Source organism: Apodemus sylvaticus, chromosome 5, assembly GCF_947179515.1.
Source record: "Apodemus sylvaticus chromosome 5, mApoSyl1.1, whole genome shotgun sequence".
Classification (NCBI taxonomy): Eukaryota; Metazoa; Chordata; class Mammalia; order Rodentia; family Muridae; genus Apodemus; species Apodemus sylvaticus.
Genome location: NC_067476.1, coordinates 70,708,806 through 70,734,681, shown reverse-complemented (window position 1 = coordinate 70,734,681; position 25,876 = coordinate 70,708,806). Strand labels below are relative to the sequence as shown.

General features: G+C 36.1%; 2 protein-coding genes across 2 annotated transcripts; both read left to right on the top strand.

Moving 5' to 3' along the window:
* The first annotated feature begins 2,536 nt into the window (after positions 1–2,536).
* On the top strand, positions 2,537–3,478 carry LOC127684401 (olfactory receptor 4C15-like). Its single transcript, XM_052181332.1, has one exon. It carries the CDS (start codon positions 2,543–2,545, stop codon positions 3,476–3,478), a length of 936 nt encoding a protein of 311 aa, XP_052037292.1. The 5' UTR covers positions 2,537–2,542.
* A 19,413-nt stretch (positions 3,479–22,891) lies between these two features.
* Positions 22,892–23,854, top strand: LOC127684400 (olfactory receptor 4C15-like). Its single transcript, XM_052181331.1, has one exon. The coding sequence runs from the start codon at positions 22,913–22,915 to the stop codon at positions 23,852–23,854; it is 942 nt and encodes a 313-aa protein (XP_052037291.1). The 5' UTR covers positions 22,892–22,912.
* The last annotated feature ends 2,022 nt before the right edge of the window (positions 23,855–25,876 follow it).

Below are 25,876 nucleotides of genomic sequence, written 5' to 3'. Positions count from 1 at the left end.
TCAGAGGACATAGAATACCATAGGTTATTCATTGACAATGTTTGCCATATAAGCAAGCTGGCACTGCTAGGTATTTGATAGTAGAAACAAAACATTTTTTAGTTAGTTTTTATTTTGACTACAGTTAAATTGACTAAACCTGCTAAGGAAGTAGGTGGTTAAATGATGCAATTGGTATAAGTTCTTGGTTCTTTTCACTGTCACAGTAAATTAGATTTTCTTGATACAATAAATCTATCCAAAAGAGGTGGTTTGAAGGTATTGTCTTTCATTTATCTCTGTGTGTAAGGATTTTTGTTAGTGAATATGCTGGTTTAATAAAGTTGTCTTTACCCCTTATCAAGGAAACTTCTTTTTTTTTTTCAAAAGACTGAGACCAGAACAGAAAACCAAAACCAATCAAAACATTGAGTTGTAGAAATATGTCTGTATAAATACATCCATAAAACACACACACACACACACACTCATAAGGCTCAGTGAATATTTCTAAAGAGTAGGTGGAAAGATTGGGAGAACAAGAAAATTAGAGTTTGATGTGCAATTGTGATTTCTAATAATTTCTGAACAGGCATAGGTCTCACCAATATTATTGCCTAACCATGAGCTAAACAACAATGATGCCAGTAAAAATGCCAAAGTTGACAGAGAAAAGTCCATAAGGCCTCAGTCCTACATAAAGAACTACAGGCAACGAAATAATGCTAACAGTGGAAGTAGTCTTCCCCAGGGGAGAACACACAAACTCTTAATCAAATACCGAATGGTCAACGGGAAATGTGATGCTACTAACATTATACAGACTAAGAACATTATATGTAGAAATATAGTTCATATACTTACTTGCATGTAACAACAATTAATCATAATAGAGGCCATGAATTTTAAAGAGGAAGAAATAATATACTGGAAGGTTTGAAAGGAAGAAATAGGAGGGAGAGTTATTGTAATTATAATAGCAAAAAACACGTGTCATAAATTAAAAATGCATTTTTCATTGCTGTAAAAAAGGTTTTTTTTTTTACATTTTTAAACATATAAAAAGACTCATAAATGTTTTACCAGTAGAATGTCATCCTTCCTATTGTAGGGTGTATGCTCACCTCTCAGTACTGTCTTCTCCTGATAGTCTGACTGCATTCCCATTTTCTCAAGAACAATTGACCTTCATTCCTATCAAGTTCATTCAAAGAAAGGTCAGTAACCTGCTCAAATAGCAAATCTTGTATTATGTATGCCAGCAGGAATCAGGAGCTGGTCTTCTCATATATTAGCCCATTCTTTTTACTGCTTTAGTCTACCCAGATCCTGCGTCATTTATTGGCATACTTTTCTCTATGAAAACTATTTGCCATGATTGTTTAATCTACCTGCTACTTGATGATAATTTATAAGTAATTTTGGGATTCATAGTACAGACACCCAGTAGAAGTGAATTGGAGATCTGAGGACAAAAACTAATATACAATTTACATACTTGCTAGTTTTGTTCATAGTTATATGATTTCTGTTAATTATAAGCAGAATTTGTAAATGGATTATCTTTAAATATTTTAAATAGAATTCTTTTGTTTACTTATTTTTAACAAACAGGTGCAAGTATACACTTATATTCAGAAACATTTGTTTCTTGATTGATGCATAACAGTAACACATATAAGGAGAACTTGATAATTCTTTTCATCTGTGTGCACAAGTGGAAATGAATAGAAAAATCATTCTGTGGGTAAGGCATTTTCCTAGATTATCTGAAAGCTAAGTTTGAAAATGATACAGTTACCACAGGGAAGGTTGTTATACTTTTAAGTTTTGAATATCATCATAATCTGAGAAAATATGGAGATATAACTGGATTGATTTTTTTCTTGAGAATATTATTTATGTTTCAAATATATGTGTCATTAAGAGTTAAACATGGTCAGACCAAGCAGGATTTTATAAATCTTTGGAAAATTATTAATAATGCCATGAAATTCCATATATTCTGTCTCCAGCAATTTCATAGCTGTTGGCAACTTGTGTATGTACTCTACTGGGCATTAACTTCTAATTCTTCATCATTTACTGTGTTGAATTTATTAAAATGCCCCAATCAAACCTGAACAACATATTAAGAATCCTTCACAGTTACCAGTAGAAAGATGCTTGATGTTCTTAATGGAAAAGAAAAATTGCTATCAAAATGTCAGAAAACTTTTGTATTTGAATTTATAGCAATTCAAATAAATTGTCAAATCTTGAACTTCATATAAAATACTATCATACTTGTTCTACACATGTAGCTGTTTCCTTGTCCATGTATAGAGAGATCTAAATGTTAATTATTCTATAAATTATCTCTGCTTCAATCTGACTGATCTTCATCTTAAAATGTTTCTGTTTTTTTTCCCCTGTATTCTCAACAAAATCAAGCACCAAATGTGATTTTGAATCTGGCTATAACGTTTCTTTTTGATCTCAAGATCATAAACTGGATTGAAGCAAATGTTTATCATCATTGCTAAATTATATGTTCTCTATTGGGCATTCATCTTTGGAAATTATGCAAAACCAGAGTTTTATAACTGAATTTGTCTTCCTGGGACTTTCACAGAATCCAGATGTTCAAAAAGTAATATTTGTCATATGTTTACTCGTCTACATTGCAACTATTGGGGGCAACATGATGATAGTGGTGACTGTTGTCTCTAGCCCTACACTGCTGGGCTCTCCAATGTATTTCTTCCTGGCTTTCTTGTCTTTACTGGATGCAAGCTTCTCCTCTGCCATGACACCCAAGATGATTGTAGATTCTCTCTACAAAAGAAAAACCATCTCCTTTGAAGGCTGTATGATACAACTGTTTGCTGAACACTTCTTTGGTGGAGCTGAGGTTATTGTCCTGTCAGCCATGGCCTTTGACCGCTATGTTGCTATTTGCAAGCCCTTACACTACTCTTCCATCATGACCCTAAGGCTCTGTGGTACTCTGGTGGGAGTGGCCTGGGCAGGAGGATTCTTACATTCTATCATCCAAATTATCTTCACTTTGCAACTACCTTTCTGTGGTCCCAATATCATTGATCACTTCATATGTGACTTGTACCCATTACTGGAGCTTGCTTGCACTGACACTCATATCTTTGGCCTTTTGGTTGTTGCCAACAGTGGGTTTATCTGCATCATAATCTTCTCTTTGTTGCTTATCTCTTATGTTTTTATCTTGCTGTCTCTGAAATCTCATAGCTCTGAAGGAAGATGGAAAGCTCTGTCTACTTGTGGGTCCCATATTGCTGTTGTGGTCTTGTTCTTTGTCCCATGTATATTTACATATGCAAGGCCTCCAACTTCCTTCTCCTCTGACAAAATGGTAGCGATATTTTATACCATGCTATCCCCCTTGCTTAATCCTATGATTTACACTTTTAGAAATAAGGACATGAAAAATGCCATACGGAAAGTATGGAAGAGATTGATAGTGGATTCAGATAAAAAATAAAAATGTTATATTTTTATCAAAATTAATATAAAAAGTAAAGAGTTCAAAACTATTTCATTAAAAAACTACAGTGTATTCTTTACATATAAGAAAATAATGAAATTCTGCAGACTAAGCATTATTTTGGAGATTAGAGGATGTTGTTTTCCCTTTTATAACTGGCATGTCTCCAGAGTAGAAAACTTAATATTAATGTGGTTAAATTTATTTTACACTTTTTTAGAATCTATTAATAAAAAAAGAGTGAACCAAATTATTGGGTATAATTTAGCTATTAACTCCATGCTTTTAAAAAATCTGCATAAGAGTCAAAATGTCTTAGATGTTTGGGTGACAATTTACTTACTCCACCTGTTATAAGTAAAACGAAATTTCAATTTATGGTAGTAATCTCAGTAACAGTCAAAGTTTAGGAAGAACAGTAGAAAAATCTTCACAGAATTATTGTAGGTTTCCTGTCTTTTGTGACTACATTATTTCATAGGAGTCCTATGCCATCTGCTCTAGAGTTTGGATCATTTCTTGATATCTTGAGAGATAATATGTAATTAGGCCATTCATGCTATACATGCTGTTTCTTTGGTTGTGAAACATCTTATGTCAGCCAGTCATTGAAACAAAGATGGGAGGAGCCCATAACTGTTTGTGAATGATCATCTCTTCGAAAACAATAATTCTAGAGATTCTACAAAACTAGAACAGCTAAGATAAAATAACTCTTCTGGCTCCTAAGTTGCAATAAAATACAGGAAGACTATAGAATTAAAAAATGTTTTTGAAAGAGGATTATATTTCAATTTATACATTGATTTTATTTTTTTGAATTTTGTATCCAAATTAAAAATAGTTCTATTTGAATAATAATGAAGCCATTCAAATTCATACAAAACTGCTTGTTTTAGTTTTGAGTAAATATCCTATTAATTTTCACTATGGCTGAAAACATTCTCACTATCATTGAATAATTCTTTTGTGCTCCTGTCAGAAAAAGTTTGGAGCTACAAAGAAGAGCATGTGCAAAAAATGAAGGAAAAAGAATAGAGGGGTTTCTAATCCACACAATCCCTAGAATAGAGCCATGGACATTTATGTAAACAAAGGTTTTACTGGGTTGGGAATATTAAAAGACTAACTTAAAAGATGAGGGCATTAAAAATATTATAATTATAATTATTTGTCCTAAACACAAATTTTGTAGTATTCAATAGAAAAAACTCATATTTAGTATTTCTTATACTACTCACCTTCCTTTGATTTGAGCTGTTTGTTTTCTTGATGATAGCCATTATAATAGTAGCAAAATAGGATTTCAGTACAGTTTTGATTTGAATGTCCTGATTCACTAAATTTTAATTAAAATTTCAGCTCATGTTGTACATAATTTTATATTTTTTCATAGAATAGTCCACGCTATCAGATGGTAGCAATATGTGTGGGGCTAGGATGTTGACAATGTCAAAGGATTTTATAATTCAGGAATGAAACAATTATGGTCTAAGAAGAAAAGGAAGACACTGTCAAACACATGAAGCTTTTTATCTTTTCTATGAAATTTCAAATAAACAACAACCTACTTGGAAGATGCTACAACTTCTTCCAAGAAGTATGCCCACTGCTACAACAGTAAGATGTATGTTATTAGAGTAATCATCCATAATTTTCTTCCTTTCTTTTTTCTTTTCTTAATTGTTTTTATTTAAGGCTAACTTCATGAGACAGAACCATTATATTGCATAATGGTTTAGTTTGCTCAAAAAAATCAGAGACCAAGTAGGTCATGGGGTGTTCCTATAGGCAAACTAATACTATTATTTGGCATATTATGGGCATAGCAATAAAATTATCCTTAATCAATGATCAGTGTACTGATTAACACTTACAGCAAAGCTTCTTCTTGGTGTAGGTGGTAATTAATGGGAAGATGCAAAGCTGAACAATGTGTAGACAGTAGCAAGCTTTCAAAAATTCAGTCTTAAATGGGCTGTCTTTATCACATCTCTACCCTTGATTCTCAGGTTTATATGTGGAAAAGAAGACAGAGCTTAAGAACCAAAAGTAGTGGGTGAATTTATGGGAACAATATTTTCTAGACACAAGAGGAAAGATTAACATATGCTCAGGACTAGCCCAAGCACTAACCAGGCACAATCCTAACACAATGCAGGAGAAGTGGGCACATAGGTCCACCCCTAACTAAGAAGCTATTTGTAATTGATAGTCTTGGGGAGAAGGAAAAACAGTCCCCCCCACCAGTGGAGCAGCACTAAGCCTATCAACCACCTGTCAGAGAAGGCCCAAGCAGAGAAATAGATACTTTAATCCAAACTAGAACTCCATATATTTTTGTGCTTTTTTGGGTAACTTTTTTCTTATTAGTTGGTTGATTGGTTTTGGTGATTTTTTTCTCTCTTTTCTTTTACTTGAGAGAGAAAGAGAAAAGGAGAAAGAATAAAACATTGGGTGGATAAGGAGTAAGGAGTATTTGAGAGGAGTTGGGCCAAGAGAAAGAATATGATCAAAATATACTGCATGAAAATCATAAAGAAAAGGTAAAACTAGAAAACTTAATTCCAAACTAAGTTTTTATTTTACATTGATCCCAGTGAGTGAAAAATCTCTCAGAAAGAAGGAGCTACAGAGAAAAGTACAGTCATAGGATCTCATCACTTGCATCTCTGTGTTGCTTGGCTTGAGGTTTTATTGCTATTTTTGGTGTTGGTTATTATTGATTTTTGATTTTTGACATAAATTTTTACTTTTATGTGTCAGCTCATCTACTTTGAAAGCTCTCCTAAAATTGGATTAAAAAAAATCCTGTTTTTAGAGGTTATAAATTGATTATAATATTTTTTCTATTTCTAGTCTGCAACAGCTCTTTGGGGAAGAACTTGTGCCCTAGAACTTATACCCTGCACTCTGTCATAACCTGTCACATCCAAGCTCACAGGTGAACTGCCACCCTAATACATGCCAAAGAGGAACCATCCTAAGGGGGTGCCAGAGGAAACAGGATCTCCTGGCCAGTCAAAGACCAGTCTGAAACTGTACCCTGGGGAGATCATGTGCTCCAGATCTCACTCCACACCAGCCATCACAACCAGGCTCACAGGCTCACACACTCAGTGAAGAGAGAGGCTCTAGTCAGAGACAGCAAGGCCAGATAACACCAGAGATAACCAGATGGTGAGATGCAAGCACAAGAATAAAAGCAAGAGAAGCCAATGTCACTTGGCATCAACAGAGCCCAGTTCTTCCACTGGATACCCTAACATGCTTGTAGAACATAATTTTGACTGAAAGCTCTATGTCAATAAGATGTTAGAAGACCTTAAGGAGGACATATATAACTCTTCTAACAAAATACAGGATAAAAGTAAACAGGTAGAAGAAACAGGTAGAAGAAGTAAATAGGTTTTCTTCTTCTTAAAGAAGAAACAAACAAACAAAAAAAAAACCTTAAAGAAATACAGGAAAATACAACCAGAGAAATTAAGAAATTGAGCAAAACCATGCAAGAACTAGCAATAGAATTAAAAATAATAAAGAAAACACAAAGGAGGACAATCCTGGAGATGGAAAACTTAGAAAAGAGAAGAGGAGCAATACACACGAGCATGAACAACACAAGAGATAAAAAAGAGAATCATGGCCACAGAAGATACCATAGAAGATACTGACACAACAGTAGAAGAAAATACAAAGTGCAAAAAGCTCTTAACCCAAAATATCCTAGAATATCACATGGAAAGACCAAAGCAAAGAATGACTATTCCCATTTGAAAAGGCCAAAAAATACCTTACACAAAATTTGAGACGAAAACTTACATAACTAAAGAAAGAAATGCCCTTAAATGTATATGAAGTCTACATAATGCCAAATAGATTAGACCAGAAAAGAAATTCCTCCTGTAACATAATAATCAAAACACTAAATGCACAGAACAAAGAAAATATTAAAAACAGTAAGGGAAAAAGTACAATAAACATATAAAGACAGAACTATCAGAATTAATTTAGATTTCTCAACAGAGACTCTTAAAGTCAGAAGATCTTGGACAAATGTCATGCAAACCCAAGAGAACACAAATGTCAGCCCAGACTACTACACCCCAAAAAATTCTCAATCAGCATAGATAGAGAAACTGAGAAACTAAGAAATGTTATGGAATAGTTATTCCATAACAAAACCAAATTAAACAATTTCTTTCTACTAATAAAGTCCCACAGAGGATAATAAAGGAAAACCATAATACAAGGAAAGAAACTATACCCTAGGAAAACCAAGAAATATATTGTCTAAACAAACCCAAAAGAAGAGTACGACACAAAGTACCACCTCTAACAATGAAATAACAGGAACCAATAATCATTGGTCTTTAATATCTCTCAACATCAATGGACTCAATTCCCCAATAAAAAAGACATAGTTTAACAGAATGCATATGTAAACAGGACCCAGTCTTTTGGTGCATACTGGAAACACAACTCAATGACAAAGACAGATACTACCTCAGAGTAATGGCTGGAAAAATATTTTCAAAGCCAGTGGTCCCAAGAAACAAGCTGGAATAGCCATTCTAATATCCAATAAACTTGATTTTCAAATGAAAGTTATCAAATAAAGATCGGGAATGATACTACATACCCAACAGAAAACAAAATTGAACAAGATGAACTCTCAATTCTGAACATCTATGCTTCAAAGGCAAGGGCACCACATTTGTAAAAGAAATGTTACTAAAACTCAAAACACACATTTATCCTCACACAATATTAGTGGGAGACTTCAAAACTCTACTCTCACCAATGGGCAGATCATGGAAACAGAAACTAAACAGATATACATTGAAACTAACAGAAGTTATGAAACAAATGATTTTAACAAATATCTATTGAACATTTCACCCTAAAAAGAAAAGAATATACCTTCTTCTCAGCACCTCATAATGCCTCCCCCAAAACTGACCATATAATTAGATAGAAACCAAGCCTCTACACATATGAGGAAATTGATATAATCCCCTACATTCTATCAGATCACCAGTGACAGAGGCTGGTCTTTAAAAACAACAAAAACAAGACAGCTCTCTTATTAATGGAAACTGAACAATTCTCTACTCAATGATAACTTGGTCAGGGAAGAAATAAAAGAAAGAAATTAAAGACTTTCTATAATTTAAGTAATATTAAGGTATAGCATACCTAAATTTATGGGACACAATGAATGTTAAGAGGAAAACTCATTATGCCTTCAGAAAGAAATTGGAGAGATCTTACACTAGCAACTTAACAGAACCTCTGAAAACCCTAGAACAAAAAGAAGCAAACACTCCGAAGAAGAGTAGATGGTAGGAAATAATCACATTCAGGGCTGATACGAATCAGTTAGAAACAATGAGAGTTATACAAAGGATCAACAAAACTAAGAGCTGTTTTTTTTTTGAGAAAATCAACAAGATAGATAAATCCTTAGCCAAACTAACTAGAGGGCATAGAAACAGTATCCAAATTAACAAAATCTGGAATGAAAAGGGAGACATAACACAAAAAATTAAGGAAATTCAAAAAATTATCAGATCCCCTACAAAAGCCTAAAGTCAACAAAACTTGAAAATCTAGATGAAATGGATGATTTTCTAGACAGATATCAGGTACCAAAGTTAATTCAGGACCAGATAAACTATTTAAACAGTCCCATAAGCCCTAAGGAAGGAAAACTAGTTATTAAATATCTCCCAGCCAAAGAAAATCCCCAGACCAGATGGTTTTAGTGCAGAATTCTGTCAGACCTTCAATGACCTAATATCAATACTTTTCAAACTATTCCACAAAATAGAAACAGAATGAACAGTAATGCTGATGCCTAAATCACACAAAGACCTAACAAAGAAAGAATACTTCAGACCAATTTCACTATGAATATTGATGCAAAAATACTCAATAAAATTCCACAAACCGAATTCAAGAACACACCAAAATGTTTATCCACCACAATCAAGTAAGATCTACCCCAGAGATGCAAGGATGGTTCAATATAGGGAAATCCATCAATGTAATCCACTATACGAACACTCTCAAAGAAAAAAAAAAAACTCATGCTAATTTCATTAGTTGCTGTAAAAGCATTTGACAAAAATACAACAGCCCTTCATGTTAAAAAGTCTTGGAAAGATCAGGAATTCAAGTCACATACCTAAACATGATCAAATCAATGTTCAGGAAATTAATAGCTAGCATCAAATTACATGAAGAGAAACTTGAAGGAATCATACTTAAATCAGGGATAAGACAAGGCTGCCAACTCTATCTATTCTGTATAGACTAGCTAAAACCATTAGACAACAAAAGAAGGTAAAAGAGATAAAATCTGGAAAGAAAGAAGTCAAAGTTTTACTATTTGCAGATGATTCGATACCATACATAAGAGACCCAAAAAAATTTCACCAGAGAATTCTTACGCCTGATAAACAACTTCAGCAAAGTGACTGGATATAAAAGTAACTCAAAAAAATCAAAAGCCTTCGTCTACTCAAAGAAAAAACAGGCTGAAAAAGAAACTATGGAAACAACATCCTTTACAATATTCACAAATAATATAAAATATCTTGTTTTAACTCTAACCAAGCAAGTGAAATATCTGAATGACAAGAACTTCAAGTTTCTGAAGAATGAAATCAAAGAAGACCTTAGAAGGTAGAAAGATCTCTAATGCTCGTGAATTTTTAAGACTATTGTAGTAAAAATGGTCATTTTACTAAAACCAATCTATAGAGTCAATGCAATCTCTATCAAAATTCCAACTCAATTCTTCACAGAAGTAGAAAGAGCAAATCTCATTTTCATCTAGAACAATGAAAAACCCAGAGTAGAGAAAACAATTCTCAAGATAAAAGAACTTCTTTAAGAATCTCTATCCCTGACCTTAAGCCCAACAACAGAGAAATAGTGATAAAAACTCCATGGTATTGGTTCAGAGACAGACAACTCGATCAGTGGAATAGAATTGAAGACCCAGAAATAAACCCATACACCTGTGGCACCTATGGTCACTTGATCTTTAACCAAGAAGCCAAAAGTATCTAGTGGGAAAAAAAGCGCCATCAACAAATGGTGCTGGTTCAACTGGTGGTTGGCAGGTAGAAGAATGCATACTGAACTATTTTTATCTCCTTGTACAAAGCTTAAGTCCAAGTGGATCAAGGACCTCAACATAAAATAAGATACACTGAATCTAATAGGAAATGTGGAAAACAGGCTCAAACACACTGGCTCATGTGAAAATTTCATCAATAGAACACCAGTGCCTCAGGATATAAGACCAAAAATTGATAAATGGGACCTCATAAATGAAAAGCTTCTATAAGGCAAAGGACACTATAAATAGGACAAAAGGGTAACCTACACACTAGGAGAAGCTCTTTGGCAACTGTCTTAGTCAGGGTTTCTATTCCTGCACAAACAACATGACCAAGAAGCAAGTTGGGGAGAAAAGGGTTTATTGAACTTACACTTCCACGTTGCAGATCATCACTAAAGGAAGTCAGGACTGGAACTCAAGCAGGTAAGGAAGCAGGAGCTGATGCAGAGGCCATGGAGGGATGTTCCTTACTGGCTTGCTTCCCCTGGCTTGCTCAGCCTTCTCTCTTACAGAACCCAAGACTGACCAGCTCAGGAATGGCACCACCCACAAGGGACCTTCCCCCCTTAATCACTAATTGAGAAAATTCCCCATAGCTGGATCTCATGGAAGCACTTCCCCAACTGAAGCTCCCTTCTCTGTGATAACTCCAACCTGTGTCAAGTTGACACACAAAGCCAGCCAGTACAATTAACCCCTTGTCAACTTGACATACAAACACATCACTATTAAGCCTCAACCCTTACTTTCTTATTCATCCCCAAGATCTAAATTACTTTAAAAGTCCCACAATCTTTACATATTAAAAATTCAATCACTTTAAAATATCCAATATCTTTAAAATTCAAAATCTTTTAAAAATTGGCTCTTAACTGTGGGCTCCGCTAAAATACTTTCTTCCTTCAAGAGGGAAACATATCAGGGCACAGTCACAACCAAACGCAAAACTCAAACTCCAATGATTCAAAGTCTGGGATCCAACTCACAATCTTCCGGGCTCCTCCAAGGGTCACTTCTCCAGCTCTGCCCTTTGTAGCACACAGCTTGTCTTCTAGGCTCCAGCTACCTGTACTCCACTGCTGCTGCTGTTCTTGGTGGTCATCTCATGGCACTGGCATGACATCAATTGCAACTGAGGCTGCACCTTCACCAATGGTCTTCCATGGCCTCTCACTATGCCAAGAGCCTCAGCTGCTCTTCATGACCCCTTCATGCCTTCAAAATCAGTGCTCTCTGGGTGACTCTTACACAGTACCAAGTCCATCCACAGCACAAAATACAACTGTGGCTATCTCTGGGACACACTCTCTGTGCTCTCAGAAAACACTTCCAAGAAGATTTCATCTCAGTGATGCTGGTCTCTTCTTAATCACTACTAATTTCTTAGCTCCAGCTAACCTGCATCAATAATCCCAGTAACACAAAGGTTTGCTTTAGTGGTTCTAGTATCTTGTTACTCACAGCTGATTCTTCAGCCCAGCTAACCAAAACCACAGAATCTTCACAATCAAAACATGGCCACTGTAAGAGTCTTTAATCTTCCCTCTGAAATTTCACAAGCCAGGCCTCCATCTTCTGCACTGTTCTTAACATTGTCTTCCAAGCTCCTACATAACTTTCCACAGAGCTCTTAGCATCCTCATGGCTCTTCTAGCTCTAAGTTCTAAAATCCTTCCACAGCCCTCCCCAAAACATGGTCAGGTTGTCCCAAGAATACCCCACTATCCTGGTACCAATTTGTCTTAGTCAGGGTTTCAATTCCTGCACAAACATCATGACCAAGAAGCAAGTTGTGGAGGGAAGGGTCTATTGATCCCCAACTGAAGCTCCTTTCTCTGTGATAACTCCAACCTGTGTCAAGTTGACACACAAAACCAGCCAGTACACCAACCCTCTATCTGATAGAGGGATAAAACAAAAACTACACAAAGTACGCAAGTAGTTAGATTCCAGAAAGTCAAAGAACCCAATTAAAAAAGTGGGATACAGAGCTAAACAATGAATTCTCAACTGAGGAATCTAGAAAGGTTGAGAAGCACTTAAAGAAAATTTCAATGTCCTTTGTCATCAGGGAAATGCAAATCACAACCTTGAGATTCTACCTCACACCAATTAGGCTAAGATCAAAAAGTCAAGTGATAGTACCTTCTAGCAAGGATGTGGAGAAATAGGAACACTCTTACATTTCTGTTGGGATTACAAGCTGGTACAACCACTTTGGAAATCAAACTGGACGTTCCTCAGAAAATTTAAAATAGTTCTACCTAAAGAGCCAACTATACTATTACTGTGCATATACTGAAGAGATACTCTAACATTTGACAAGGACACATGCTCCACTATGTTCATAGCAGCCTTTTCGTAATAGCCAGAAGCCAGAAACAACCCAGATGTCCCTCATAAAAAGAATGGATACAGAAAATGTGGTACATTTACATAATGGGGTACCCACTCAGCTATTAAAAATGATGACTTTACAAATTTTGTAGGCAACTGGATGGACTAGAAACTATCATCCTGAGTGAGGTAACCCAGACCCAAAAGAACATACATGGTACTCACTGATAAGTGGTTATTAGCCCAAAAGCTCAGAATACCCTTGCTACAACTCAGAGACCATATGAAGTTTAAAAAGAAGAAAAGAAATTATGGATACTTCAGTCCATCTTAGAAGGAGGAACAAAATAATCACAAGAGATAGAAAGGGAGGGACCTGAGTGGAAAAATGGAGGGGGAGGGCAAAACAGGAGTCAGGATCAGGTATGGGAAGAGACAGGAGAGAAGTCCTGGAGCCAGAAAATAGAATGATATAGCAATTGAAGGTGGGGGGGAATGGGGCAAAGGGAAACACTAGAAAGTCCCAGAAGCCAGGGATTCCAGGGACTCCCAGGACCCAGTGTGGATGACATTAGCTAAAATACCCAACAGAAGAGAGAAAGGACCTGTAGAAACCATCTCCAGTATGTAGACATGATCCCAAGTTGAGGGATGGGGCCACCCACACACATCAAGTTTTTAACCTAGAATTGTTCCTGTAAAGGAAATGAAGGGACACAAATGAAGCTGAGAGTAAAGGAAAATCCATCCAGAGACTTTTCACCTTGGTATCCATCCCATCTGCAGACACCCACTCCCCTACACTATTGCTGATGCCAAGAAGTGCGTGTAGACAGGCACCTAGAATGGGTGTCCATCGAGAGGCTCTGACATCATGTGACTAAGACAGATTTGGATGCTTGACGCTAACCATTGGAGTGAGTAAGGGGACCCCAATGGAAGATTTAGGTGAAGGGCTGAAGGAGCTGGAGGGGATTGTAACCCCATAGGAAGAACAACAATATCAACTAACCTCAGAGCTCCTAGAGACCTAACCATAAGCATTGTAGCAGAAGATTGTCTTACTTGGGATCAGTGGGAGGGGAGGAGCTTGATTTTGAGGAGGGTTGTTGGCCCACTGAAGGAGGATGCTAGAGGGGCAAAGCTGAATTGGCTGAGTGGGGGACCACCCTCTTAGAGGCAAAGGGGATTGGGGATAGGGCCCTGGGTGGTTGTGGAAGGGAGACTGGTTAGAGGAACTTTTGAAATGTAAGTAAGCTAATTAATTAAAAAATAAGAAATTCTCCCTTCTTTTTCTTCCTTCAAACTCTTTCATTTCTCTCTACTCTATTTCAAGGACACAGATTTTTTTCTTTAAAGTTAAACATTTTATTTATTTACATTCCAAATGTTGCTTGTCTTCCAATTCCCCCACCAGAATTCTTCACCCCATTCCCCCTCTTCTGTGCCTCTGAGAGAGTACCCCTTACAAACATCCTCCTTTCCTAGTCTCTATCAAGTCTGTATAAGATTAGGCACATCCTCTTCCACTAAGGCCAGACAGGGCAGTCCTCTGATACATATTTGCCAGAGGCCTTGGGCCTTGGACCAACCTGTGTATTCCCTTTAGTTGGCGGTTTAGTTTCTGGAGCTCCCAGGGTTCCAGGTTAGTTGACACTCTTGGTCTTCCTATGCAGTTCCCATCTGCCTCAGCTTCTTCAGCCCTTCCCTTAACTCTTCCATAAGGGGTGACCTTGGTCAAGTGTTTGACTGTAAGTATCTGCATCTGTTTCAGTCAGCTGCTCATAGAGCCTCTCAGAGAACAGTCATGCTAGGCTTCTGTCTGCAAGTACAACATCCACCAGTAATAGTATTAGGGTTGGATGGGATGGATAATCCAACCCATGGGATGGATTCCAAGTTGGAGTAGTTACTTGATGGCCTTTACTTCAATCTTTGCTCCATTTTCGATTCTGCATTTCTTTAAGACAGGAGCAATTTTGAGTCAAAAATTTTAAAGGTGGTCTGGTGACTTCCACTGGGGGCTCTGTCTACCCTGTTCATCTACTGCAGTTGGTCTCTTCCGGTTCCATGGGTGGCCTATTCTTTTCTGAAGAGAAAGAGAGAAAGAATGGATGGAGAGGGGAAAATGTGTGTGTGTGTGTGGGGGGGGGGGTTGAAGGTGAAAAGGAATGGGAAACTGTGGTCAGGATGTAAGTAAATAAATCAATTAACTAATTAAGAAGTCAAAATAACTAATATCAAATAATGACACTATTTTACAAATTCTCTTAAATTTGAAGAAAGCACTTCTACATTTAATTGTGAACTGAATACAATTGTGTAAAATAGTAATATCATCCTATAAATGCCAACTAAATACAATGCAGTCAAATAAAATCCAATTATTCTAATGAATATAGATTCATAACTCAACAAAATACTAACAAATCCAATCAAAATATACATTAACATATAATATACATATATGACCATAGGAAAATACTTCCTGAGTTGCAACAATGTGTCTTACATATATAAATAACTCAGTACAACTCATTGTACTGACAGAAAGACAACAATCACATGGTCTTCATAAATACAGAGAAATTATTAACAAAATTAACCCTGTTTCATGGTAAAAACCTAACCAAACCATATACCGAAAAAAATTACATTAAAATAGTAAAGATGATTTATCAATATATGTAGCAGGCACCATACTCAATGATGAATGGAGAATGTCTGTCTTAATCTTCTGCTCCTCAAAGCATTGGAGGTTATCCATAACAATTAGGTAATGAAAACCACATTCAATATAACACCAGATATAAATGTTTTTGAGAAGAACACATGTAAAACCATGAAGTTTTCTTGAGAAATTTAGAACCTGAAAAAAAATGTTCAGTAAAATGAAAGGATTCAAAACATTAAACATAAGATATGCTGTTATAAACATATTTGAAACCAATTAGGTGACATATATGCATATGTACTCATGCATGTGCATATGCACTGTCACACAATATATACTACCAAAATTTGTGTAAAGGGGACTGACAATCTTCCAGACAGTACAAATATCTGGAAAAAGTACAAATGTCTGAGGTTGAAAGAAGTTGCCCTGCCCTCTGTTATTTGAAGATACGTCAATTGCCAGCTATTTGAGCAGAGTGTCACCATATCCCAGACACCGAACTAGCTGACACTTCCATCTTAAACTTTGCAGCCTACAAGCTAGGAGAAATTTGTTATTTTTATTTATATATTACATAATCTGAAGTATCTCTATAACAGTTGAATACACTGTAATATTATTTTTAGCATTATGTTCTATAATTGCTTTCATGTTCTTCATTTGCCCTAACTATAAAAGGGTGAGAGACAAGAGAACGTTTTGAAACTTTTTTTGGGGGGGGAGGGAGAAGAAAGGGTTTATTGAACTTATACTTCCATGCCACTGTTCATCACTAAAGGAAGTCATTACTGGAACTCAAGCAGGTCAGGAAGCAGGAACTGATGCAGAGGCCATGGAGGGATGTTTCTTACTGGCTTGCTTCCCCTGGCTTGCTCAGCTTGCTCTCTCTCTCTTTTTTTTAATTTAATTTTATTTTTCTTAATTTATTGATATATTTATTTACATTTCAAATGATTTCCCCTTTTCTGGACCCCCACTCCCTGAAAGTCCCATCAGTCCCCTTCCCTCCCCCTGTTTTCCCACCCAATCCTTCCCACTTCCCTGTTCTGATTTTGTTCTATACTGCTTAACTGAGTCAGCTTGCTCTCTTATAGAACCCAAGACTGACCAGCACAGGGATGGCACCACCCACAAGGGGCTTTCCCCCTTGATCACTAATTAAGAAAGTGCCCCACAGCTGAATCTCATTGAGGCACTTCCCCAAATAAAGCTCCTTTCTCTATGATAACTCCAGCTTGTGTCAAGTTGACACACAAAACCAGCCAGTACAATTGACCCCTTGTCAACTTGACATGAAAACACATCACTATTAAACTTCAAGCCTTACTTTCTTATTCATCCACAAGATGTAAGTAACCAACCCTACATCTGACAGAGGGCTAATATCCAATATATATGACGAACTCAAGAAGTTAGACCCCAGAGAACCAAATATTCCTATTAAAAAATGGAGTACAGAGCTAAACAAAGAATTTTCACATGAAGAACTTCAGATGACTGAGAAGCACCTTAAGTAATGTTCAACATCATTATTCATTAGGGAAATGCAAATCAAAACAACCTTGAGATTTCACCTCACACCAGACAGAATGGCTAAGATTAAAAACTCAGGAGACAGCAGGTGTTGACAAGGATATGGAGAAAGAGGAACACTCCTCTACTGCTGGTGGGATTGCAAGATGGTACAACCACTCTGGAAATCAGTCTGACTGTTCCTCAGAAAACTGGGCATGACACTTCCGGAGGACCCTACTATACTACTCCTGGGCATATACCCAAATGATTCCCCAGAATGCAATAAGGACACATGCTGCACTATGTTCATAGCAGCCTAACTACCAGCCAGAATCTGGAAATAACCCAGATGTCCCTCAGTGGAGGAATGGATACAGAAAATGTGGCATATTTACACAATGGAATACTACTCAGCAATTAAATCAATGAATTTATGAAATTCTTAGGCAAATGGTTGGAACTGGAAAATATCATCCTAAGTGAGGTAACTCATTCACATAAGAACACACATGGAATGCAGTCACTGATAAGTGGATATTAGCCCAGAAGCTCTGAATACCCAAGACACAACTCACATATCAAATCATTCCCAAGAAGATGGAAGGAGAGGGCTCTGGTCCTGGAAAGGCTTGATGCAGCATTGTTGGGGATTGCCAGGACAGAGAAGTTGGAGGAGGTTGATTGGGGATTGGTCAGAGGGAAGAGGGCTTATGAGACTTATGGGGAGGGGGGAACCAGGAAAGGTAAAATCATTTGGAATGTAAACAAAGAATATAGAAAATAATAATAAAAAATTCAGATATATATAAAAAAAGAAATAAAGGTTCTAGAAGTTAAAGATGCTTTGAAACTTTTATCTGTTTAAAAAAAAGTAATGAGGTCATTCTTGGTTCCATGATTCCCTCAAAAAACAACCGACTAAATAAGAAAGAATATTATTCTGAAAATTAGGATTGTGTGCTTAGAGGATACCAAAATGCTTTCCTTTAACTAAGTTGAGCCCTGCAGTTAATTAGTTTGACTTGCTCATATCATAGCTATAGCATGTAAAGCAGAATTAACAACATTCCTAGAGTGATTAATCATAGCTGCCAAAGAGAAAAATATGCTGATCAAGAATCAAGAAAGTATATATGCAAAAATAAAAATGCCCCTGGAATGGAGGAGCAGATGTGTTAGTGTTATTCAGTGAGGGAGGGAACTGTAGGGGCAAACTCATATTTTAACAAACCTTCAAGTATTGCTTCTATTTTCCATTACAGCTTTAAGATGCATGATGAACAACATGTCAAGAGTTTCTTCTGTCTGGCATTGCTACCTTTAGACATATGCTCCATGTCCATGAGATATGTAATCTCTGAAATATGCCTCTCATCTTCCTTCTTAAGCTATGGTGTTAACATGTGCATACTCAGTAACATACTTATCACATAGATAATTTTCTTAATCAATTTATGTACCACCCAAATAAAATGACTACATATCTTTAGAAATCTAAGAACTTTATAATAATAAAAGTTCCTTAAACACTCAAAGAAGGATAAAAGGACAAACAAGGTGTCACAAACATGTGGAGAAAGAAACCTTAAAAATTCAGGGGACTCTAGGTTTTCTTGTGGTACCATAAACACTCTCCTTTCTCCCTGACTTCCACAAGATTCTTCAAGCTCCCCTTCCTATTTGGCTGCATTTGTTTCCATTAGCTACTGGTTGAGCCTCTCAGAGGAGATGGTAAGTTCCTCCCTACAAGTATAGAATGACATTAATAGTGTCAGGGATTGACTCTCTCTAATGGCTTAGGTCTCAGTTTCGGCCAGTCCTTGTTTGGCCATTCCCTCAAATTTTTCTCTATTTTTATCTCTGCACATTTTTAGGCAGGACATAGTGTGGGTTGAATGTTTTAAGGGTAGGTTAGTGTCCCAATCCCTTCATTGGAAGTCTTGCCTGTTTAAAGAAGTTGGTTGTTTCAGGTTCTATAATCCCAATGGCAAGAAGTTTTAGCTAAGGTTACTCTCAAAGATTTCTGGAAGTTTTTCTAGGTTTCTAGTTCATCCCAGAGATACTTTTCCCAATCCCAGTTCTCTCTCCTTCTGTTTGTACTTTCCAAAATTGGCTGCTTCTGTTTTTGTACACACCTCCTATCCCACAAGGTTCCCTCCCTACATGTACCCCCATTCCTAATTTGTTTTGCTTTCTCAAATAAGCTGGGGCACATAGGGGCTCACAGAGTCTGAACCACCAACCTAACAGCTTGCATGAGACAAGACCTAGGCTCCCTACATGTATGTAAGGACGTCTAGCTTGGTCTTCATGTGGGACCATTAACAGCTGGAGTTGGGGCTGTCTCTGACTTTGTTATCTGTCTTTGGACCCCTTACCCTTAACTAGGATGCCTTTGCCTAGGCTCAATAGGAAAAAATATTTCTACTCCTACTGAAACTTGACATGTCAAAGAAGGTTAATACCCCCAGGAATCTTCTCCTTCTTTGAAGAGAAAAGGATTAGAGTGTGGAGTGAGGGAGGTGAGAGGGAGGACTAAGAAGAGAGGAAAAAGGAGAAGATGTAATTGGGATGTAAAATCAATAAATAAAGTAATAAAAATAAAAGTTAGCCAAAACTCTCTCTCTCTCTCTCTCTCTCTCTCTCTCTCTCTCTCTCTCTCTCTCTCTCTCTCTCTCTCTCTCTCACACACACACACACACACACACACACACACACACACACACAGGAGAATAAAGATCAGACTGGTGAGGTCGCAGGGACACCTCTATAAATTCCAGTGGCAACAGATGAGGGAGCTTTGGCTTCTTTGTTTTTCTTGCATCCTGAGAACATTCTGATGGCTGGAACAGAGTGGCAATGCTAACATGTTTTGCATCAACTTCCAGAATCCCTGTTTTCTCTCCAATGTGGACTGCAGCTGGATATAATCAGAAGTGTGACCACCATTGAATGGGCTACTCCATAAAGAATAGGAAATGCCTGTTTTCAGACTTTGCACAGAAGAGATTCAGTGATCTAGTTAAGGTACATTTCTACAGCTTCAGAGATTATTTTGAATTATAACAGAGTACTTTAAGTGTGGATGCTGTATATCAGGTTATTGTGCTTAAAGCAAACATGGAGCATTGGGGTATAGTTGTGTGTATGGAGTTTCATACTTTCACTGCTCATAGTCCACATCATTATTGTGGATACTAAACTTATGAGTAATCAGTAAATCAGTGATTAAAATGATATGTGCAGAGTTCAGAGGCCAGCACATGCAAACTAATAATTGCTTACTTGTCTACTCAGAACTTTTTCATATCTTTTCTTTCCCCCCTCCTTCCTTCCTTCCTTTCTTCCACTTGAGCATCTGCTTCTAAGTCTAATGAAATTAAGCACATTTTCAACTTGTCATCTTGAAGTTGAAAACAAATAAGAGAGAAACAGCACAAGTGCTAATTTTCTATTATCTCTCCAGTAGAGGTTTATTTGGTCTTTGTAAAAAATATTTGCAGAGGTCTTTGTAAAAAATACAAATATATTACAAAAATATATTTGTAAAATATATAATATATATATATATATTATATCAAAAATCAAAATGTAGTCTGCTGTTTTAAGTATAACCATTTAAATTTTTCTAGCTAGAAGATACTACCTCTGAACTGTCAAAAAATCCAATTAGTTAAATATATGACCTGCTTCAGGACTCATGGCTGTCAGTTGGTCTCTCTTAAAGTAAAGAGAATCACCAAGACACCCAAAGAGAAGTTTCAGAAATCCATCAGCTAGGCAGTGAAAGGGGACAGCAAAAGTTGGTTGCTCTATGTCATAAACAGCAAAATAAGCAAATCCCAGGCATTTTGGGAAAGTGGAAGCAAGAAATGAGTTATTAATATGAAGAGTAGTGTGGATTTACCCCATTTGAATTTTCATTCTGTAAAATGGTGTTCTAACATTTCAAGCATGGGCTTCATGCATTGCTGTGTTCTTACTTACTTTCTTTGCCTATTTTGCTTTAGTTCTGAATAACAACTAGTAAACTAAGTAGTGAACATCTTCATTTATTGTAAGTGATTACTGCCTGATCCAGTGACTTTATAGGGTTAGTTTCAGAACATTGTTTCCTTGGATATAGCATGTGAGAGGCTGGAGTTCATATCATACATGCTAGGGAGGAACTGATTTTAGGACATCATGAAAATGACTTGTAAAATTAATGAACTGTCCCATCATAGATATAAGCATGTGAAGTAATTTCTACTTTCTTTAGATGTCCATCATTGAAACCTACAATTTTCTTTAAAGAGGAATCATCTTAGTATTATGTACACATATCTGTATGCATAAAAATACATACACATGAACATGTATAGACACATATATATGCATACATAAAATATTTTATAGGAAAAGATAGAGGTGCCCTTTTGGTGGTGGTGCTTACAGAAAATTAATCAGAAAGAATATTTACACAAAAGATTCGTGGAAATACATTCAGTGGGTAACAGAGTTGAGTTTTCTTATGAATTAATTATAGCTAGAATAGTAACAGGATACTACTCTTACTAACAGTTTGATATTTTAAATTTATCAATATAATGGAGATGAGCAGGTAAGATGTCATGGCCAGGTTTTACAGTGAATTAAAATAAATTTCAATGCATGCATCTTTGCAAATCATTAAGTCAGAATACCCTAAATTATATGCGAGGGGACTTTCACTATTTTTGTTATGTGTTTTCACTACTTTTCATTTGTAGCTGATTGATGGTCATCTGATTCTTCATAATTGACACTTTTGCCTTTTTTTCAGAATGTATTATTTGCACAAGGACAAAGGAAGAAGATGCTTTAAACTTTACAGAAAACAAAGAGAATATAAAGAACATCCTTTCCCTGAAGTTTTTAAAAAGAAAAAATTCTTTTTACCATGCTGATTGTGTAGAAACATAATTCATATAAGAGCTTGGATTGCTAAAGTCTCAGGTTGAGTGACTTGTTTAAGCATAATACCGTTGACAATAACTTTTGCAAATATAAAGTACAGAAACCTTTGTAACATACTCCTGACTAGGACTAGGATTTCAAGACTGGACCAATTGTCTATTAATTCTATTTGTAGTATTTCACTTAGCCTTTAAAAAACAGAATAGTTTTTTTTTTTTTTTTTTTTTTTTTTACAAATTTTGTATTGTTATAAAGTGATTCAGTGAAATTTTCACACTTTCAACATATGCATCATGTAGAGTGCTACACAGTTTCCCAAAGAATATTTTGTTTTATTAAAAACAGACTAATTAATTGGACATCCCAATAAATTTACAGTTTCACATGCATTTGAGCTGCATTCATGATTTTGAAGTGTTGCCTAAATTGATTTTTCCCCTTTTGCTGGTAGATAAGGCAGGGCTCTGGGCAGTCAATGAAGACTTAAATTCAGGCCTTCATTTACATCCTGAATAGTTTAAAATGCATTTCAAGGAAGTCCAGAAAGACTGATGAAAGGTGATTATTCAAAATATAGTCTATTCCTATATTGTCATCCAAGTAGATGCATTTATCTCCAATATTCTAGATGTAGCTATTTAGAGAATTCAGTATTTTATTTCAGTTAAACATTACATGTGTAAAATTATTCACTTAAAAAGTTATAATATTCTGTTTCCTAGAAAAATAAACAAGGATTATCTTCTGCATGATAATTTTGTAAATCTTAATGTATAATCTTTTCTCATAATTGCAGATTTATGTGAACAGATTTTACTTTAACATCTTCATGAGAATAATGCAAAACCAGAGTTTTGTCACTGAGTTCATTCTCCTTGGACTTTCACAGAACTCAAATGTTGAGAACATATTGTGTGTTGTATTTTTGTTTATCTACCTTGCAACTATTGGTGGCAACATGATAATTGTGGTGACCATCATTTACAGCCCTGCACTGCTGGGTTCACCCATGTACTTCTTCTTGATATTTTTGTCCTTACTTGATGCATGTACTTCTTCTACTGTCACCCCCAAGATGATTGTAGACTTCTTCTATGAGAGGAAAACCATCTCCTTTGAATGTTGCATGACACAACTGTTTGCTATTCACTTTTTCACTGGGATAGAGGTGATTATCTTGTCAGCCATGGCCTATGACAGATATGTGGCCATTTGCAAACCCCTTCACTACTCCTCCATTATGACTAGGAGACTCTGTGTTGTTTTAGTGATGGTATCCTGGACAGGAGGACTCTTACATTCTATCATACAAATTATCTTCACTTTGCAACTGCCCTTCTGTGGACCCAATGTCATTGATCATTACCTGTGTGACTTGTTCCCATTACTGAAGCTTGCCTGCACTGACACACACATATTTGTTATTTTGGTGTTTTCTAACAGTGGGTCTATCAGCATTATAATTTTCTCTATTTTGCTTGTCTCCTATGGTGTCATCTTGTTTTCTCTGAGAGCTCACAGTTCTGAAGGGCGACTTAAAGCTCTCTCTACCTGTGGATCTCACATTACAGTTGTGCTTTTGTTCTTTGTACCATGCTTTTTAATATATGCACGACCTCCTTCTGCTTTCTCTTCTGAAAAAAATGCATTCGTTTTTGCCACTATCATAACACCACTTCTGAACCCTATGGTTTACACTTTCAGGAATAAGGAAATGAAAAATGCCATCATAAAAATGTGGAAAAGACTGATAGTGGTTTCTTGTGACTAGTAAAATATTATGCTTGCAACGCTGGGGAGTTAGACCAATGAGAAAGAGCATTTGTTGTGCAAATATAAGCTATCATTTGTGATTCCCAGTATCCATGGTAGAAGTCATTCTTTGTAACATATTTTAACAAACTATTGGGGAAATAATGTATTATATAGCCCAAGGGCTCTTCCTCAAAACAGGTTAAGGTACACATGATTCAGCCAGAATAGATACATTCTGGTTTGTAGTATGGCCTACCTGGAATACTAACACACCTCTGATACACACCTTTAATCCCTAGCAATAAAGGTAATATTAGTTTGTAGAAGGGAGCATGCATGTTTGACATATTATTGAGGTGCAGACAAAGTGATGAATCACTGAAAGATTCAACAAAACTTATCCGAGATAGGATGCCTGAAAAAAATCACAAAATATCATGCTATTAACTATCTAAAAACACATTACACATACATTTGTATATAAATACATAGTTTAAATGAAAATCTCACAGTTGAGCTAAGAATGTTTTGTCTTATAGCCCAAGAACACCAAACAGGAGAACTCTCTTAGGAGAACAGCACAGGAAAGAGAATTATGATTTGTTTTAAAATCAATATATAAACAATGTATATGAATCTCATTAAAAAAATCTGTAATCAAACACTTGATATGCTATGATACCTCCCCACTCAATTTATGTGTCTATTTTCTCATAACGGATGTGTCTTCTTAATGTTCTTCTTTACCATAGGGTTTCTTCTTATTTAGTTCATCTGTTCCTACAAATTAACTTAAGATATAATGATCTGATATTAGCATACTAATTGCTTAAGATGGTTGTGGAATATAATGATTGAAATAAAACTATGAAATAAAATGCTGAACACATTATCCAAAACTTTTTCATTTTGTTGCATTATACATCACAAGCATTATTTTATATTTTCTCGACTAGTTGAATAAGTATAGATTCTAGTGATGTTATGCTATGAGAAAGGAAGTTACAGTTTTTAAATGTGAAATAAAAACTAGATGCCATTCACCCCTTTTTATTCTTACAAGATTAAAACTTAGAACTTAACTTCCGTTATATATCACTGATACACATTCAAAATCACAGAGATTAACACATACACACATATTAAAATTAGATGCTGTAGTGAGAATGGAAAATTGCCACAAAGATCCACTCCCAACCAAGAAGCTGCTTGGAGTTGACACCTGCTGGGAAGAAAGGCTATTTTCTTCAATGGAGTGTCACTGGTTATTGAACCCAGACCCTGAGGCAGGACCTATGCTTATGAGTAGTTTGCCAACAGAAAATGAAAATCAAATGTTCAGTGGGTTGTTTATTTTGGTATTTTCTTTTTGTATTTTTCTTATACTTTTGCAATTATATCTTCTCTCCCTTCTCTTTCTACATCAAAACAGTCCAATGTTTTTTCAAAATCATGAGCTCTTTTTTTCATTGATTATTGTTACACACACACATACACAAGCATATGTACATAGTCTTCTTTTTTAATAAGGAAAATATTTAATTAGCGCTGGCTTCAGGGTCAGAGGTTTGGTTCATTATCATCAAGGCAGGAACATGGCAGCATCCAGACAAGCATGGTGTGGGCAGAGCTAAGAATTCTAACTCTTCATTTGAAGGGTACTAGCAGAATACTCACTTCCAGTCAGCTAGGATGAGGATCTTAAGGCCCATAACCACAGTGACATATCTATTCCAACAGGGCCACACCTTCTAAAAGTACCAGTTCCAGGGCCTAGCATATAGAAACCATCACTTTCTTCTCCCTTCCTCCACAGGCTTGTTCAAACATATGAGTCTATGGGGGCCATATATAGTCATAGACAAAAAATAATACATTTAGTCCAACTTCCAAAGTTCCCGTAGTCTATAGCAATTTCAGCAATGTTAAAAGTCCAAAGTTCAAGGTCTCTTCTGAGACTCATCCAATTACTTAACTGTGATCTACAAAGCCAGACAGGAAACTAGCTGGGCAAACTTCAAACTCCGCATCTCCATGT

Coding starts and splice junctions, on each gene's coding strand:
- LOC127684401 (XM_052181332.1), top strand. CDS start 2,543: ATGCAAAACCAGAGTTTTATAACTGAATTTGTCTTCCTGGGACTTTCA.
- LOC127684400 (XM_052181331.1), top strand. CDS start 22,913: ATGAGAATAATGCAAAACCAGAGTTTTGTCACTGAGTTCATTCTCCTT.